Source organism: Hippichthys cyanospilos, chromosome 8 (genome assembly GCF_059441005.1).
Source record: "Hippichthys cyanospilos isolate Australia breed blue-spotted pipefish chromosome 8, RoL_Hcya_1.0, whole genome shotgun sequence".
NCBI lineage: Eukaryota > Metazoa > Chordata > Actinopteri > Syngnathiformes > Syngnathidae > Hippichthys > Hippichthys cyanospilos.
In genome coordinates, this window is record NC_142376.1 from 8,116,693 (window position 1) to 8,136,869 (window position 20,177).

Genomic DNA, 20,177 nt, shown 5'->3' on the forward strand with positions numbered 1-20,177 from the left:
TTTAATAAGGAGGTCACTTTGTAGCTCCTTCAACAATATGCTCTTTGTGTAGTAAGATGAGAAGGGTGATGCAAAGGTTTTATGAAGGGAACAGTTTGGCTCTTGAAAATGCACAATTGCGAACTGGAAGTCGTTCCAGGGCATAAATCATCCTCTGCATCTTAAAGCTGACAATGAAAATACCAGGATGTTCAAAGTGATCAGGATAAAAGGCGCCTACTTCGCCTAGTATTTTGCATACGCTGTATGGTTGTGGATTTTTTTTTTTTAATGGAAAAAAAAAACACTACAGGTGCTTCGAAAATAGACTGATACTGTATGGGACAATCATGAGGAAATATGATGCAATTCATGATGCCATACAAAAAGAAAACCCTCAATTCTTCCATTTCCTTTTCTATTAAGGGAATCCTCTCCTTCAATTGGCTGACGAGATTCGGTCAAAACTACCCAACAATTTTGCGGGCAGGCCAAAATTCCGAGACATCAACGGATTTAAATTAGGGTCATATTTCAAACGCCAACACTTGCCCTAAAAACTCGACTTAACTAGCACAGAAAGAAAATTATTGGTGAGAAAAGCACTGGGGGCAGCAGAACAGGCCATGAACAAAAAGCAAATATTTGAAGCATTTGAAATGCTCATTCCGTTTTTTTGATGGTTGCCACTTGCATATCTAAAAATAAACCATTTTTGCTATCACTTTATTTTTCATTTATTTGGGTTGTTTTATCGTCTGACATATTAAGACCAAAGTCGCTTTCCAGGTTGATATTTCGTTTCATAAAAAGCATGTTTGGTAAGAAACTAGTGTTTTGAGTCAAATCAAACCTCTTACTACTCATGATTACCGAAGAACAGAAAAAAGCTGAAAGAAATGACTTTGTTGTTGGGGGTGAAAGATTTTTTTTGGGTGGGTTTGGTAATTATTTTGTCACGAAAGATTTTGTTAGTCTTGAAAGATGAGTTTTAAAGGCTCTACAAGGACTGGCAACATGGGAAACTCAGCATTGAAAATGTCCGGCAGTAAGTGAGTCAAAGTTAAATTGCATTTAACACCAGTGATGATGTCGAGATGAGAAAGAAGCTGACCTCTGGTGCTTTTCTTCCTAGCAGCAGATAAGTGGCCATGACATCATCGTACTTCTGGCTTTGTAAGGACTCTGTGATCTCATCTTTAGGGAAGCCCATGGTCACCATCAGCTCTGTCGGGAATGAGAAAATAGCTAAGTTACTCTCGCAAAGACGACCTTGACAATGACCTCCGCGTACAGGGGGAAAAATATTGCACCTATTCTGGTCGAGTCGTTGAAATCGGCCTCGGGCTCGATGTACGGTTTCAGCTCCTCCTCTTCGTGACCCACATTCATCCAGTGGTCTTTCATGATTTGCTAACAAAGAATTCAAATATTGTCGATTTCACTCATGACGGCTTCTAATGACACATAATCATGACCCCCGGGCTGCGTGCAACACAATTTTCAAACATTCTAATCACTAGCAGAGCAGAATGACAAACTGATCAATTGTTATTAGCATGCTGCTTTGGCGTGGTTTGCGGAGCAAGTGTATTGACTGTGAACTGACAAACGTTTGCAATGATTCATTCAGTCAGCTAACTTTCCTAACACACAAAAACACAACAGGCAACTCTCTTAAGTTTTCTCATCTGAAATCCAACGGAGCAAATAGTCATGGTGTGAAGTTAACAGAAGTAGAAAAGGTACCTCCAAACTGCCACGTTTGACCGGGTTGAGCACCAGTAGTTTTTTCAGTAGGTTTTCACAGTCTGTGGACATGTAGAAAGGGATGCGGTACTTTCCACGCAGGACTCGCTCTCTCAGCTCCTGTGTTGTGAGAAAGAAGACCAGTTAGCAATGATAATGAACAAACATTAAATTAAATAAAGTGAAGAATGTGACATCTTAGGACAACATTTTGCGGTGGATAATTTTATGCATTTGAGTATTGCCTTATTGTCTGTCTACAGGTTTTGCTGCACCATTTGTGTTAAACTATCTCTTGCTTGAATAGGTATAACTACCCCAACATGGGTTAGTTTTTGTTAGCCTGACAATATGTGTGCACAACGTGTTTGCATTACGTTAAAGCATTTAAAAAGCAAAGTTACATGGTCTGGGCAACTGCCTTCGTTGCATTATTTTAACGATAGGCTTCAATTGAAATCACTTTTTGAAAATCTATTCACTAGCTGATGTTTGTGATGTTTGAAATCTGTACCTAGGATTGAATGTCTGGACTCTGTTAACACATTTGGTAAAAAAAATGAGTTGAAAAAGTATGTAAGATGTAATCAATCTCAAGTTTGTGCCCCAATTTTAGATGTATATTCTGACTTCTTGCACACAAATGGATGCATGATCCTACACTGATACATACAAACCTACCCCCTATACTGGGGGCTTAAAAAAAACTTAGCAATGAAGATGAATTAAAAGTGTATCACATTTCCACTCTGCACACTGCCTCCACCTCATTAATCATTTCGACAGTTGTGCATTATTAAAGTAGGGCAGATAAACCTCAGGAGAGTATTACGCTCCCTAATGATAAAAACAGGAAATTCCACTCTTAATCTGTTTATTCAAGAAACACAAAATCATGTTGATGCATGTAAACTAAAAAAAAAAAAAAAAAAGAAACATCCAGTTGGAAAATACCTGGCCAGCACATCATTTCATTGTGTGTTAAATTTGGTCTTTGTCCTCTCAATGCACAGCAGTGCTCAGACAACAATAGCAAAATATTTTGTACAAATAACATTCACTTGTTCAATGTGAAGAATATTTACACCCCTAACCCCAACCCTAACACGCATAGTTATGAAAAAATAAACCTTTGACGTCTTTACTCATCAATGGCGGTGATTGAGTTCGCATGGTGAGTCACTCATTGGAATAATCTGTTTTTGTTTCTAGTACAAGTCATACCTTGAGGTTTTGTCCGTCGAAGGGCAGGGAGCCGCTGACCAGTGTGTAGAGGATGACCCCGAGGCTCCACACGTCCACCTCGGGTCCGTCGTACTTCTTTCCCTGGAAGAGTTCCGGAGCAGCGTAGGGCGGGGAACCGCAGAAGGTGTCCAACTTGCTGCCAACGGTGAACTCATTGCTAAAGCCAAAATCGGCTATCTTGATATTCATGTCGGCGTCCAATAGAAGGTTCTCGGCCTGATAGGAAGACGAACGGCACGTTCACTGATCAACCTCCTAAACATCTTGTTTTGTCCACGTACTGTAAATTTGAGTTTAGTGAACGAATGGTGTTGTGGACTACTTTTTTTTTTCTTCAAACTTTCCAGTAGTCGAAATAAAGTAAAATAGGGCATATATACACCAAATAAATATTCTCAGACGAGTTAGGCGCATCACCTTGAGATCTCTGTGAACGATCCTCCTCTGGTGACAATACTGCACAGCAGACACGATCTGAAACACAGATATCACATCATGTAACTTACGTTACATACTTTGGGTAATTTAAAGCGTAAAAGGTTTCTTGCTGGAATTGTTTTGCAATTATAGCCACAAACATGTACTGAAAGTTTATCAACTAAGCCAGCTCTCGTGATAATGTGAAATAATTACAGAAAAAAAATACTGAATAATCAAACGTATTAGAATAAAGATTATGGCTATGTATAAATGCTTTTTTAAACTTTTTTTAAAGTCAACACAGCACTTTTTGTTCATATTTAAGCAGCACATTTTTTACTTTTAAGTGCAGTTCAAAATTTCACGTAAAATTGAGTTGTATTTAAAACCAAAATTACAGTTAAATACATTTGTGATTAGTTTTGAAGAACTGCTTTCTTGGTCAATGCATTATATTTGAATGTTTTTCATATATTTCAGCCCAGTGTTGATGTTCAAACTGCGTAATGTTTAAGTGTCTTATAATAATAAAATATACATGAACTAAAATAGTTACTTTTCTCAGAATGAATCATGTTAAAAATGCAGTACATTTTTACTTCACAGTTGCAGCATCTATTTTGTGTACACCACCGTTTAACTTTTCAAAAATGAAATACATTTGAAGTATATTTTTTATATTTAGTATATTTTTTGTTTTACCTTTGTTATCAATGTATTTTAATGATTTTTTTTTACTTGTGTTTTTTCTAGACCTGCCCCAGGGAAGATTGCGTAATTCAATCTAATGTACTTTTTTTTTTAGCAGGCCATAGTATATACAGTAATCCTGAGGATCCCGGTTGTCGTTGAGTTATTTATTATCTTCGGGTCCTCTTTGCAGTAAAAGGTTTGAGAACCACTGGAATTGTCTATGCAGCAATTGCGCATGTGTACCTAATATAATGCACACTGGAGCAGAAATAAGTCAAAAAACACAACCTGAGTCATCTCCTGTTCAATTTGTATATTTTAAGTGGATTATCATTCAAATGGGCTTGACTGTTGTGAATAAAAGGCACATTCTTTGACTGTTTTGCTGTAAAATGAACATTGGCTCAATGTTACTGGCGCACCACTGGGTGTCAGCACACGCAGCCCAGCAAGCCAGGCACGCTCCAGCTCCGGTTTTCCTCCGCAGTCCGTGACACAGCATGATCTTGCTGCATGAAGCCTCTCGTGCTGTGGGTGGGTGACTCACCTGTCTGAACTTGGCCCTAGCCTCCTTCTCCTTCATCCTACCATGGGCCACCAGGTAGTCAAACACTTCACCTGTAACACACAGAGGAACATTAATGTGTAGAAGGGAGTATGTGGACTGAGAACACGTTGGATGAAAATGGTTCTTTGGGGAGTTGGGGTGTGGCTCAAGCTGCAGTGGGAGCGTGCTTTGGCACGTGTGGAGGGCAAAAAGGTTAACAAAAATTTAGCAGTGTCACTTACCGCCACTGGCATACTCCATCACCAGATAGAGCGTTTTCTCCGTTTCAATCACCTCAAAAAGTTTTACTGCAGAGGGCAAAAAACAGACAAATAGCATGACGTTTTTTTTTAATAAAGAGCACACAGCAGTTCCCCTTTTATTTTCTAATTGTAAAGCTCAGTCCTGCCTGGCAAATCATGTTTGGCATCCAAGAAGCTATGCAATCCACTCAAGCTTTCATAGAGGCTCTTCAATTAAAGAGAATCTGCTGGACTATGGCTATGATATGATATAAAGTGTGCAAAATGTTTATCAAGCAGCATTATATTGAGAAAATAAAATAAAATGTAATTACTTAAAAACATTCTTCACGTAAATCATATTGTAGCTATACTGTATATATATATTTTTTTTTAATTATAAACTGTTCAACTTTAAAAAAATATAAGATGATAATATATAATTGTTATATGTATGAATAAAATAAAATCTATAATTACATTATATTATATTACAGTACTAAGACAATCAGTATATTTCACAATAAGAATTATTTCTTTTTTTTCTTTTTTTACTTTTATTTTCTATTGCCCCAAAATTACATTGCAAATCAAACTAGTTACAGATATAAAATAACAAACTGTTTTATTTAGCAACAATATATATGTAATTAATAATAACAATTAATTTTGTTATATTTTAGTACAATTAAAATTAAACATTTATGCAGTTTATTTAATTATTCAGGAATTCTGGAATTATTTTTGAAATACAGTTAATATCTTTAAAAAACATTTTTTTCCACATGCTGTTGACTAAAAATGACTTGATGAAGCTCAGCATGTGTACGTCACATGACCAACAGGTGAGCTGTGATTGGTCGTTATCCGACTGAGCAACTGTGATGTAATCTTCAATTGACAGCTAATGTAAAAAATGCTACTGTAGTTCTACATGAAAAATAATTACTGTACTTAATTGCTAATTTGATTATACACACAATATTACTTTTTTTTTAAACTTTTTTTCACTTTCACTTTTTTATTGCCGAAAATGGCTAAATAAGTGGATAATAATTTTAATTATATTTATTTATCATTCAAAATAATGACATAAAGGTATCTATGATATTTAGAATATTCGATTGGCCGAACATGTGAGTAATGATGTGCGACTGGCTGGTGAAGCATGTGAGTTCAGAAATACGATTTTGCCTCCCGTCTAAAGTTAAAACTACACTACTTTTGACAACATTACTTAGTGTTAGAACTTACCAATATTTGGATGATTCAGTAACTTCATTATCCGCACTTCCCTGAAGAGCTGTAGACACACAGAAGGACATTTGTCTTTTGTAAAATTGCTGATGTTTGCCAAGTGTCATTATGCAAAAGTAAAGTTGCAAAGTGGATTAGGGGGGGGGGGGACTGGCGCATCATGGGGCTTGGGTGCTATGTCATGAAACGTGACTGATGCGTTATCAATGAGTCTTGCGCTCAAAGATAGTGAGCAGCGTTTAAAAAACAACAACAACAAAAAAAAAACCTCCACCAACACACTGCGGTAACAGCACACAAGCTTCCAGCCCGCCCAATCCAATAAAATCATGCCGGCTCATCTTTGTTCTCCCTGCATCATGTTTATCGACTGAGTGCAGAGCTTTAAGAGCAGCTTGGCGTCATGTCAGACGATCTCCTGCAGCCACTTAGAGGTGCTGTTGAATCATTTACATTCTGCTGACTGCCTGCCTCAGCCGCGCTCAAAAAGGGACTTTGCCCCCTTTTGACGTCAACGGCGACGTAGGTCTCTGTCGGCCATCTTTGCTTACCTGCTGTCTATACTTAGAGAAGAATTGATATTGGGAGGATTCAACCATGTGTTGAGATGTTACGTAAGCGAGTAAATGGAGTGCGGGTTTCTAGGTCATCAAATGGAGTTAGTGAAGCCCGAGCCCGACCCAGCTGGGACCTCTCAGGTACTTTCTCCGCTAATTCTGTTTTCCGCTCTCAGGCTCGACTGCTCCTTCGGGCGCCTCTCGGCTCATTAGGACTCCCCAAAACAAGTCTTAACAAGAATACACTTCAATGACCTGTGCATTTTCAAACAGCGGTATGAGTTCAACTCAAAATAAAGGATCCAGATTCAAATTAATTGAAATTTTATTAATCCATCCCATCCACCCACCCCTTTGCAAAAATAAATAACAGTGGCTTTTTTTTTACTTTTAAAAAGCTTTATAGTGTATAAAACATGATATAAAATTAAGAAACAGAATATAAATAAATAACAGCTTTTATAAAGCGTGAATAATGTACAAAGGAGTGGTCAGTCGGATGCGCGTCATTAATGGGCGTGGCCTCATCATATTGTCCTGAGGTGGAGTCAGATTGTATTTTCAGTGAGCAGCGTATTGTGTAAACCAGGGGTGTCAAACTCATTCTTATCGAGGGCCACGTTGCAGTTACAGTTTCTATCAGATGACTGTGATAAAATACATTTTGCGTGTATTTGTCACACTTCCGCCTAGTTTGAAATCAGAGAGAGGGTGAGGGCAAAAAGCGCTTGCTTTCCCCCCCCTAAACAATTTCAAATCGACTTACAAATGTGATATTTTGACCGGAAACTCGAATTGGAATGGGCATTACGCGGCCGCGTGAAATGATGCGGCGGGCCGGATCTGGCCCCCTGGCCTTGAGTTTGACACCTGTGGTGTAAACCATTATATGAAATTAGAAAACAGAATTTAAATATAAAATTGCTTATAAAATGACATCATGTGTTAAGTAGTGGTATGTTGGACGTGTGTCATTGATGGGCGTGGCATAGTGATGTCATGGGTGGAGTCAGATTGTGTTTTTAATGAGCCCTGACGTGAGTTGTGGTTTAAAGTGCTTCTTTCAAGAGTTCTCCTTTTTCATTTGCGTGTTTTAAAAAATGCTTTGTGTAACCCATCATATAAAATTAGAAAACAGAATTTAAATAAATAATTGCTTATAAAATTACATAATGTATTAAGTCGTGGTATGTTGGATGTGTGTCATTAATGGGCGTGGCATACTGATGTCATAGGTAGGGTCAGATTGTGTTTTTAAAGAGCCTTGACGTGAGTTGTGGCTTAAAGCAGCTTCTTTCAAGTGTTTGCCTTTAGCAATTGCGTGTTTTACACTTTGTAGCATTCAATTAATTGCGAAAAATACTTTGGCAACTGAGGCTCTCCTTGCTCACATGCGTAGGGCATTGCAGTGTCTAATTTGTTTGGGTTTTTTTATTTTTTTTTGCATCTTTGCTTTCAGAACAAAGAAAAAAAAACGGAAAAATTATAATGTCTTTATAAAAAAAAAGAAAAACATTATTCTATTTGTGAAAGTGCAAGACCAGCTCAAGTCACTTCTTTTGTTGTTTGCACGAGCACCGATGCTAACATAAGTCATTTCCAGCCATTCTTTTTCTACAGCATGAGCTATACAATATATAAAATAAAAGAAATGTTATATATTGTATTATTTTGCACGGTACAGAAGCGATATTATTCTGCTGACACTGTGCATGTAAGTGACCAATGAAAACACATTTTTAACATTTGGTTTGCTCTGCTACACGCCATTGCAACATCGTCAACAGTTGAGATGATTGTTACTTTGTTAAAACTAGTGATTTTTCAAAATGTGGTATGTGGCCTCCCTTTAGTGATAAGCCACTGTCCAAGTAAATTTCACCTGTATTGAATGTTGTACAATTATTTTTATTCAACTGTTAAGTTGAATAATATTTGGTTAAAACCTGAGTTTAACCAACTGAGAGATTTACAACAATGTAAAATGTGAATCATGCTGAATGGTGAAGATATCATATTGCCAAGTTATTATTGCCACCCAATTTCCATACATACTGAATTGAAACACTGATGCACAACCACATGCCAGATCAAACGGCATCTCTTTCTTCCATTTTCAGCATTCCATATTTTCAGACTGAAAGGTCATACATCACTCCAACTATCAAGCGATCAATTTCCTATTTCAATACTTTGAAGGCTAAACAAAATGGTCATGTGGTTTGCGCGACCTTATTTTGTCATGGCCATGCTTTCTATTCTTCATAATTATCTGCCTCGTTATTGAAAAAGCCTCTTAAGCAAATGATGCAGCAAATGGAAGGTCTGTAAGACACTTATTAATCAAGTACAATGACTCAATAAGCAGAGAATGGGCTGAAGTAGAAGACAATAAACAAGCAGGCCATGGCCGCAGTTCATGTGACTTGGCCATCAAGACGGACATTCTTCATCCTTATGAATGAGGGCTGCACTAAAGACTCGCTATCTCATCTTGATGTCTGCCTTTTCCTGCCTCCCTCACTCTCTTTCTTGCTCTCCCTCACCAGTGTGCGTCACTGCCCCGAAGCTCCTCACATGGGAAGCACGCGTGCAGCCGCTCGGAAGCAAAAACTACAACAAATGTGAGCAAAGCTGTGGAAAATGACAGAAAGGCTGTTCAATAGTGATGTTGTCACCACCGAGGGTGACGAGGCATAATGACATCTTTGATGGGATCTCGGTCTCAATGTCAATAATATCTAAAGGCACAAGGCGGTGTCACGCAATGCTCCTATATTACAATTTTAGTGTCATTCTGTGTAATGTATTTTCTTGACTTGATGAGTTAAAAGAAAAATCAAAAGAAAACCATCTAAAAAAAGATGTCGAGATAAGTGCAAATGACACAAATATGACAACACGCACATTGTTCAACACGCCTGATTTTCAGTCTTCTGTGCCAGTGACCTACTTCCAGCCACCCAGGGGCACCTAGACTCCCAAACTAGCCTTAATTACAGCACGCAGACCAACACATATCAGACCGGGAACACTTACACAGACTGGCTGGACTATTTCAGTCACAGATGCTTTGCCAACAAGGACATTATTGTTACAAAGTCCTCATCGCTGTAATGAGGCAGTGTATATGTGTATGTGCTTAGGTCAGGCATGATTCGTGTTTCAAAAAGTATCATGTCCTGCCCTTGAATATATTCTAGAACTAATCTGCATAATTCTGTGAACCGTTTCTCCTTCGTGATATACTGTAATTGAAAATAAAGGAATATCCTGATTTTTTTGTCATTTGTTTTTAAAGTCTTTGTCTAAACACTACGCTGGACTAGATGTGTACCTAATGTCCAGTGGGTAATTATGTCACACTTCCAACACGCACATAAAAAGCCACTGCAGCACAAGCATCAATGAGAACGCATCCATGAACACATCAAGTCATAAATAAATGCACGACTAAGCAGCCTCAACATTCGGCGTGTCTGCCCAATTGCATTCCGCTCATCTAAACCAGACCAAGGCTGTCGTCGGGCCCCAGGCTGGATGGAATCTCATTGGCCAATGCGGCGCAGTTACTCCTGATCTTGTGTCAGAAGTGTGTGGAAAGCGCTTTCAATGCCTTAGGTAGAAAATGCTCTAAAGGTCCAAGTTTGTTTTTTTGTTTGTTTCCCAAAGGTTTTCCCCTCCCATTCCCATTAAAAAACCAACAAACAAAAACGTATGACGTCAATTTACAATGGCACTCCTAAGGGGCGTTTCTGTCGACGTCTTTTCACGTCACTGGTTCTCAGAGTGTTAATTCTAATAGATATGTAACTAAAATCTTGGAATTAAGTTAAAGTCATCAAATAAACCAAACTCAATTTCGAACACCGTTGTCCCAGCTTTCTTTGATTCTATATTATTGAACAAAATCTGACTCATTGTTACCGGCATTTTTTCTGAGTCTTCTTAGAAACAATTCTCAAAACATCTCATAGGGTTAGTTCTGCTGATCAGCCCCACACTGCGGGTGTGTTTGCTAAGCTCTTTTTGAGGAAACATGAGCTAGGTATCTTGCTCTGAGATGGTACACTAAAGTTGTTCAACTAATAGGGTGTTTGAACGATCCATTTGGTTGGTTGCAAAGTTAGCAGATTTCAACTGCCACAGGAAGATAATAGAACCGACTAAACCTTTTTAATACGATCTATGGTGTACGCTGGTCGGAAGCTGCATTGCAGCATTGAAATTAAACTGTTCTTATTTACAGATTAAGGCAACAGTCAGACAGAACAGAGCGGGATGATAGGGCGGTGGGCAAAGAAGGGATTAACAGAGGCCTATTTCAAAGACAGAATGCCTAAAAAACATGACAGCGTCAACAACCCCGACCACAGATGTCATATGATGCGTTTCCTCTGGCGGATCTCAGGAGGTGCTTTGGAAGCTTAGGTCGACCGTATTTCCTGTATGCAGCCAAAGCGTCACTGTGGGCTAAAGGACGCCACCGGGTCATACGGAGAGCGATTATTTTTTCATGAGCTTTCAACTTAATGTTTACGAATTTGGGAATAAATTATCAGATTTTGTCTTATCTGGCAGAGCCTCAACTCACTTCACAGCAATATTCTTATATTTAAAAAAAAAAACAAAAAAACTTCAAGCTGTTAATTGAATTTCTCACTGCCAAACTTAATATACAAAACAGAATTGCAAGTAAAATGTGTAAAATCATGATATAGTCTCCTTGACTAACGCACATACAATGAGAAATATCATAGGCACACATGATAATAATTAGCATGTGCAATAAATGGCATCTTGTCACTCATTCAGCAATAGATACTTGGGCATAATAAGTGTGGAAACACATACATTTCAATATGCAAAGACCTATGACATCTCTCCTCTGAGAGTAACGAATATTATTACCGCCACATTGAGCAACCAGGAGGACTTCAGTCAAATTAATTTATTTCTTAAATTGCTAATTTATTAGTAGTCAGCAATCAATTCCGGCATTTCGGCATCTGCCCTTTATGAAAAAATGATGGCCAATATGGTATTTAGCTAAACTACTTAAATTTTCAATTAACTTCATAAAATATTCTGCACTTTTTGTTTTAGAAATGTGTTTGAATACAAAGATAAGTCCAACTTTTAAATTTTATTTTGAATATCATGATTTTTATGTCAATATTTTCCATTATACTAAAAACGAATATCAGCTCCAAATATTGGTTGTCGCCAAACTTGACTTCTAATAATCATTTGTGTTGGTATCAGCCCAAAAAAAAAAAAAAGCCTTATGGGCCTAACTTTATTTGATATCTCTAACAGTGATCACTAACTGCAATCATATAATCCCCCAGCCCAAAATGAATTCAAAGGATACAAACAGTTACGCTTTTTGGTCAACTTCTAGTGATGTACCAAATGAAGTAGTACTAAATACTGGTGTTGTATATAAAACAATCTGAACCAATTAAAAAAAAAATCCACTCATCTCAAATTAGACGCTAAATTAAATTTCCCCATTCAGCAAGTCCTGGAATAGGTAAACAACGAGATCAACACAAAAGTATCCTTTGTGCAACAGTGGGAAGAATACAAATGGTGTATTTTCCAAACAAAGCTTGTCCTTTTCTTTTTATAAGAGCCATGGGCCAGGAAGAAAAAACAAAAAAAAACACTGGATGTCCTCCATCGTTGTCCTTTGTTTACTGTGTCGTATTCCTCATCTCAAGTCATTTGCTGGCATTGTCGTCACACAGCAACGGAATAAAGAAATTAACATTGTAAACTCGGGTTAACACGTGGGTTAAGTCCATAAAGAACTACAGTACGCAAAAAAAACTCTGCTTCTGTGTATGAAGCGATACGAAGTGAGATGCGACTGCATTTCCAGATGGCAAGCCCCATCATGGTTCCTCTGAGGGCACGAAAAGAACTCAGTTGTCACATTGACAGATTAATATTGAGGCGCCAGGGGTGAAAATCTGGAAACTAAATCACTCATGCAGGAGAAGCCCAAAAATTTAATTAGAAATGATCATAACAAACTCTATTTCCTTCATTATCCTGTTCCAGTCTCTGTAGCGTTTTCTAAGATCTTATGAAAACAAAACAAAAAAAGGTAGCCTGAGCCAGTCATGCAAGCAAAGACGCCTGAGTCACTCATCAATAGGGATGACTGCATGTTGCTTGTATCCACTTTTAGAAACAGCCTGCTCAGCAACACGGGAGGCCATATTTAACTCGACACGTGCACTTGTGATCAATCTCAACTGATGGCAACCGGAGCTGCGCCAATTCAACTGTAGGACAATATTCTTCTCCCACAAAGATTTAGCATGAGCACTTTTTCCCACTACCAAGGTAAATGCAGTCGTATTGGAAATGGTAGGGAGTGATGTCTTGATCCCACGCACACATGTGATTTTTGGCCAGTGAGACTACACACTTCACTAATATCTATAAATTAGGAGTGGAAATGCTACACACTGTACTTGCATGAATTTTAGCCACTAAAACTACACATTCCACTAATTCAACAAGGGGGAGGAAAAAAAACACACTGTATATTTACTAATTATTGTTTTAATTAAATAAATTGTTGTTAAGTATAGTTTTAAAATGAAATCATATTATTCATGTACTGTTTTTTTTTTTTAAGTGGTTCCTTAATCCCACGTTCTTGTGTGATTTTTGGTCGCTGAGTTTACACACTTTATTATTTCATCCACGTGTAGGCCTACCTAAGATACATAATTATGAATTTTGTAAAGTATTGTTTTAAATCAGAGTCAGGACCTGTGCCGCTCTGCCAGGCTCACGGTGGCTCAGGATAGCACTCACAATTGAAGCGGCTAACAATTTGTCACTGCAAGTAGATTTACTCGGCAGAAGAGTCAGCTTGTAAATATATGTGCTTATGGTTGCTTTCTTACCGTTTGTTCAATAAAGCAATTAAAGGTGCACAGGCAGCTGTTTCTATCCTTGACCATTTGTGGAAGGATTACAATATGTTGAAACTCATGGTGGTAGGCTAAATCATATTAGCACACAATGATTACTATACCATACGTTTAATTGTGTAAACCAGCCCAATTTACCAATTTTTGGAAATTCTGTCTTTTACACACAATTTTCGCCTGGCTTGTACGTAACATTGTGTGTTTGCAGTGACAGTGACTATAGAAAAATCCTCACCACTAAATACTGCGATGTTTCAAACAATCTGAGTGAATTCATTTGACTTAAATCTGTAGTACAGTGAATCTACAAAAAGAGAACCAAGATATAGGATGATTGTAATTCAGTACCACTTTTTGCTGTTTTGGTAATTGTACCCACAGAGCAGAGAATAGTTGCCTATGAACCATGTAGCCTGTCTTCAGGGATAAAACTTGCTGTTCAATTTCTTCTTATTTACGGGACATTCATTCACAACTAAAATGATGCCCTTGTGAGCAAATCTCCAAGCGGCTCAGATACCCTCAAGCAACGTCATCAAAGAATGACTAGACATCTAAACCCAAATGCCCCCCATCCCACCCCTTCCCCGACATGCTGGTAAAAGCCCTGTGGGCTCTAATTAGCGTCACCCGGTTGGCACGTGAAACCTAGCAACACTTGACAGCCCAGAAACAATGCTGATGTTTTAGCGCCCGCCTCACATGTCAGTCGGCCAAGGGAAAAAGAAAAAAAAAAGTTGACTGTGGGCGTTACCGTTTAATGCAGCCCAAGTAGCGCGGTTCCCAAGGATGGCATAGGACACGCTGAGTCAATGAGGTCATCGATTCAGCCCTGGAGACAACTGCTGCATTATAAGACACACACGTCTGCATTGCAGATGGGACTTCTGTATACGGTCACAGTCTTCCATAGGAGGTGAAGTAGAAGACATTGAAATATGCACAGGTACTGTACATCACAAAATTAGGTAGAACTAAGATTTACTAATGTATCAAATAATTAGCCTTGATTTTGATTGGGCCAAATGGAGATAACAAATTAACAGTGTTTATGTAATTATGGGTGATGTTTAGAACTGGACTAAGATGTACATTTTCAGTAAAATATTTTCCAAAAGTCAAATGGTCACATTTGATTTGTGCCATCGCTCTTTGACAAATTGAAGGAGAGAAAGATAGAAATATGCCTCGAAATGAATGACTGGATCAGCTATAAGAGTTAGCTTGTTGACAATTGGAGAAATAAATACTATACATTAGCAGATAACTAGCTTACTAGCAATGCTAAGATTTGTTTCCAATTCAACATTACTTCAAAGCAGACAAGAGCAGGAAAGTGTTGACTGAATGTTTGCAACCAGGTACTAAAGAAAGCTGTCCTACAATTATAGAAATCGATAGTATACACTCACTACAGCGGCATGGCTAACATCAGTTTGTTTCCACTTGGATGTAAGATCTTTAGAGCGCGTTCAATATAAAATTATTTTTCACAATATGATGGCACAAAGGATGTGAATATAATTTCTAAATTTTAAAACCACTCCAGTTAGCATATCTACGATTAGAGAAATGAATCCTACAGTATAGGGTCGAACTTAACTAGCTTATTAGCATGGCTAAAAATGTGTTGTTACGCAAACATCACTCCACAAAGCAGAGACGAGTAAAGAAGTCTTGACTCGAATGTTTGCAACAGACGACTTAGGTTAGCAAGTCTACAAGTGGAGAAATAAATACAATAAACTCACTACAGAATCAGATAACTCGCTAAATAACTAGCATGACTAACATTAATTCGTTTCCACTCTGACGTTAGCTCACAAAGTGCGGAGCAGAAGTAGATTGAATTTAGTACCACATTTTGATCTTTTATTATTGTTAATATTATTATTATTACTATTATTATTATTATACCCGCAAATCTCATTTAAATAAAAAGAGCTATTTTTAATATTACTTTTTGCTGGTTGTTATCACACAAGCAGCATCTGATTTTGGCTTGTGGCTCATCATGAGACAATTTTCCACCTTGAAAATGTTTTTCATCTGGTTGTTTTATAACTATGACCTAGAAGTCTTTTCCATTTAAATAATAGCATAGTTTAGTCATTTCGATTGTAGGCACAGAACACAGTCATAAACCGAAGACCCATTGTATTAAGTTTTATGATGTTTGCCTTTGATTCAACCTTAGTGGACTCAGACTTAAGTGCTGTAATTATTTCTTATTGGGCAGATTAAATGGGAACCGGAGCAGCTTTCTGTAACAAACTTTACACCACATGCTATTAAGTCATGTAAATATGAAAAGTACAGATAAAAGTATGCATACACATTAACAAAGCACTCATTTATCCTCAGAGGATATTTACTTGTGTTGTCCCTCTAAGAGCAACCGAAGCAGACATCTGAAATGCCTGCTGAATAATTCATAGCAGGCAGCTGATTGGTTGCCACTCTCGCATAATATGACGCAGCTGCGGCGCGTCCTCACCCGGCTGCGGACAACCTGATCTAGCATCTTGTAACCTGGACCGAACTCAAATTGTGAACCGCCCAGCCGCTCGTACACACGGCGGCGGCGATGTTCATTACTGCGATGTGTGTGCACAGATTACAAACCGCATAATAGGCTGTTAAACAAAAGTGCCCGCACACTGAAATGAATCTCGGTCAGATGAGATGAGTGTCTCTTTTGCACTGATTAGCTGAACAATTGCAGTCAGATCCTATTATGATCAAAGTCAATTACAGATGTGAATGTGGACGCAGAGCAGCACTGGTGGGGGACAAAATCCAGACTGATAATCCACAACGGGAATATCTATTGTTGTATTTGGAAAAGTGTTATTTCCACCCAGAAAAGAAGGAGAATAGTGATATTCCTGTTTCATGTCGGAGGTATTCCGCATTATGTGTTTATTACTTCAATACCAGTTTGCCAACTATTCAGCTCTTAGGAGAATTGATCGTACGAGCAGCTAAAAAGCTTTTTTATATCATTAGATTCCTGCAGGCAAGTAGAAAATGCTACCATGCTACTTTCTTGCATTTTCGGTGATTTATGACCCACTATAAAAAACAACTATAAAATTGATCCATGAAATGTAATATGAAATTGCACTGTGTTTTTTAAACAAGCTCCCAACACAAATAAAAAGCACCACAAATGGTGCGAATGACATTTGCATTAATGTTTTGGTGTTATAACCCATTTAAGCAATGGTTATTTGAACACAAGGTGCAGCAAGACATCTAAGCAAATGATATAACAATCAGAGATATACAGAACAGATTCCTTGTCTTCTGCAAAGAAAAAATGTTTGAACTGAACCGTACTGAATAGTCAGGTCAAAAATCTCCCTACAATTGACACTTACTGAAATCCATCCGTCCATTTTCTATAGCCGCGATCCACTGGGGAAAAAATTTCAACATTTTAAGAGCCGTTGACGTGAAAGGACGTCAAACCAAAACTCGTCTGCCATCAGTGTCAATTGCCATCAATAACATTTTGTTTTATGTTTTTTTACATGGGATTGGGTGGAGAAAAGGTTTGGGGTATTAAAAAAAAACAGACAAGCTACATTCAGTCAGAATGTTCAATATTGCTTCGGAGGTTCTCTCTTTTTAAACAAAATTGGCTGGCATTACAAGTTCATTAAATAATTACAATTAAACACTAAAAATGCTGATAACATTTCAATATGAGGAAAATGAATAGAAGAAAAACCTGATTTCCCAAGCACCACCCCTCAAAAAATTAAAAACTGAAAAAAAGAAAGAATTAAAACAAAACCAACTCTTACATGCCTTTGATTATTACCTATATGAGCAAAGAACATCCCTAACGTGAACAAGATTGTGTTAGTGTTATTCCGCGGATTCCATCGATGACAATATTTAACGATCGGCAAACGGAGACATTACAATCAATTGAGTTTGCGAAAAGGTAAACATATCTGCTGATCTGATCCAGCCGACCGTACCTGTGCAAAGTTTTATGATAATGGCTTGCAAGTAAATCACATTTACTACTTTTGTGGGAGCCTTGTAGGATGAAATAAAAAAAACGGATTTCCCTTAATGCTACTTTAATATCGAAGCGACTTTATAATATGTGCGCCATTGCAGCCGAGCCAAGAGATGCATCAAGGTATTAACTGCCGTTTTTACAGGGCGCGATTGTTGTAATGGCCCTTTAATGTGCACCTACGACAATTTCTCCATCATCTACTACTTGCGCATGGCAGAATCAAGAGGTGAGCGGTGATAATGTGATGTGCAGAGGAATAAAGCGTCTCTGCCAGTCAAGTCGCAGTATTTTTAGATGCAAAACACAGCAGGTGGCTCACACACACATTAGCAGCAGCATTAGTAGCAGTGTTCTACTTGCCTAAGACTGAGTTTTTTAATCAGTGTGTGTGTGTGGAGGTGTGTGTGGGTGCGCACGTGCGTGTGTGTGTGTGTAAAATCATGAGAATGGGCCAGATTTAGACACAGTCATCAGGAAACAGTCCCTTTTGTTGTAATTGGTCATGACTGTTAGACAAAAGCTAAGTGCCACAAAGAGGTAGGTGGTTGTATTTTTAGCTGCGGTCAAACCACAAAACAAACTGTGAGTCAGGAGTAGTGGGCGTGGTTTAAGGGGAAAGGAAGTGGAGGTGAGTATATCAAACACACCCCGAGGTTCGTTGAGATTACAACAAATCCTTTACAGCATTTCAAGAAAAACAGGAAAACTGGTATATTATTTTTGGGTTTCCCTCTATGTAACATTTCACTGTTAGATTGTCTTACCTGAGAAGTGGTTGTAATTCGCTTTTGTCAAGTACTTTTGTTTTGTCGAAACAATATTTACGTGAAGGGAAAACTAGAATTGCTGTGATTGCTAAATGACTTTTTTGAAACATCAGTATGGGTGCAACACAGCCTTAGGGCTTACAGCTAGCTAAAATCAATAGGGACTGATTGTCAAAACATTTCTTGGCAATCAAAACAATCTAACACTACTGCTATTTTTCAGCACATCTAAGTTTTTTTTTTTTCCATTATGTATTAGCGTTAACCTATTGTACTCAGTCACAAATTCTCTGACTGGGAATCATGAGGAAATGGCGGAAATAAACAGAGTCTTCGACTAGCAGAGTGAAACAAGAACACGATTTTAGTGGGCTGATGTATTGACGCAAATATGTTAAATGAAAACAACGTAGAAATGAAATGAATTCAGAACATTTACACAGATTCCCGTATGAATTAATAAACTATGAACACCGTTAAAATTGATTTTTGACTCACGGAGCGGTTGACAGCCCAGTAATAAATGCATCTATGATATCTATAGCCATCAACGGCAGTGAATAACTTATAAGAAGAAAAACGAAAACACATTGGTAAAAATTAAATAAAATCAGAGCAAAAAATAAATAAATCAATAATTTTACTCACCTTCTGTAGACTAGTGGGATTCAGCTGGGTTTTATCTATAATCTTGACTGCCACCTGGGGAGACAAAATAAGAGGGGGGTGGGGGTGAGAAAGGAGAGAGTGTCAAAACTAATTCCCAGTCTTGTGGAGTTTCATTTTGTTTGTTACAAACCATCCTCATTATTTCCCCATCTGGCAGCTTCGCCATAACATGCGGCGGCTGAATCGTGTCATGAAAATCTTTTGACGGGCATGAAACGGAAATATTTATTTGCAGGAGTGATTGTTTTCCTGTGGCGCAACGATATGCAAATGAAGGTGTCCAAGCAAACATGGACATATTAGCATTAAAGACGGCAGTGGAAAAAAAATAGTTCCTGACTCTGCAGGTCAGTCCTCGCCTGGCGGGTTTCACGGGTCAGCGGCGCAAGGCATGCGGCTCAATGATCGGCCCAAAGTGCAAAAACAAAATAGATCGGCTTCACTGCACTTTGTGATGGGAACTTCAATCAATACCAAGAAATGCAAAGTCACAAACACAATGTATCTCACTGGATATATTCTGCATTTGACTGAATTACAGAGTAGCTTTTCTGCCTACTGGGAATTAATCCATTTGTAAAGGATTTCATACATTTAACAAAATTCAGGATGGAGCTATTTTAACCCATTAAATGCATTCATCATTTCGATTTCAAAAAATGTGTTCTGTACACACACAGAAATGCAGAAAATAAATACAGAGTTGTTATAAGCTTTGTATGTTGAGGTAGCAGTCATTTTAAAATTCTATAATTAACGTATTTTCCGCACTATAAGGCGCACCCGATTATAAAGCGCACCTTCAATTAATGACATATTTTCAAATTTTTCCATATATAAGGCGCACCGGATTATAAGGCACACCCTCAATTAATGACATATTTCAAAACTTTTTCAATCACAATATAGTAATAGTCAAAGTAATAACAATAATAACTCAAATAACAAACTCTAAATTCTCAATAGCATAATAATTCAATGTCAATATGAGCAACCTTGTTTAACTGTAAACACACAAAAGAAACAGGTAAAGCTTACTTTATCACGTCATTCCCCA

General features: G+C 37.9%; 1 protein-coding gene across 6 annotated transcripts in view; it reads right to left on the reverse strand.

The window, feature by feature from the left end:
• Positions 1–20,177, reverse strand: part of LOC148420026 (serine/threonine-protein kinase MARK1-like) — a 37,409-nt gene that overhangs the window by 7,917 nt on the left and 9,315 nt on the right. For all 6 annotated transcript variants that reach the window (XM_088421442.1, XM_088421437.1, XM_088421439.1 and 3 more), the window contains exons 3-11: positions 19,100–19,153; positions 6,130–6,178; positions 4,876–4,941; positions 4,634–4,704; positions 3,391–3,447; positions 2,953–3,189; positions 1,729–1,848; positions 1,293–1,392; positions 1,094–1,206 (exon numbers count right to left, since the gene is read on the reverse strand). In XM_088421442.1, coding sequence (XP_088277568.1) covers positions 1,094–1,206; positions 1,293–1,392; positions 1,729–1,848; positions 2,953–3,189; positions 3,391–3,447; positions 4,634–4,704; positions 4,876–4,941; positions 6,130–6,178; positions 19,100–19,153 — 867 coding nt within the window. The remainder of the gene's footprint in view (positions 1–1,093; positions 1,207–1,292; positions 1,393–1,728; positions 1,849–2,952; positions 3,190–3,390; positions 3,448–4,633; positions 4,705–4,875; positions 4,942–6,129; positions 6,179–19,099; positions 19,154–20,177) is intronic.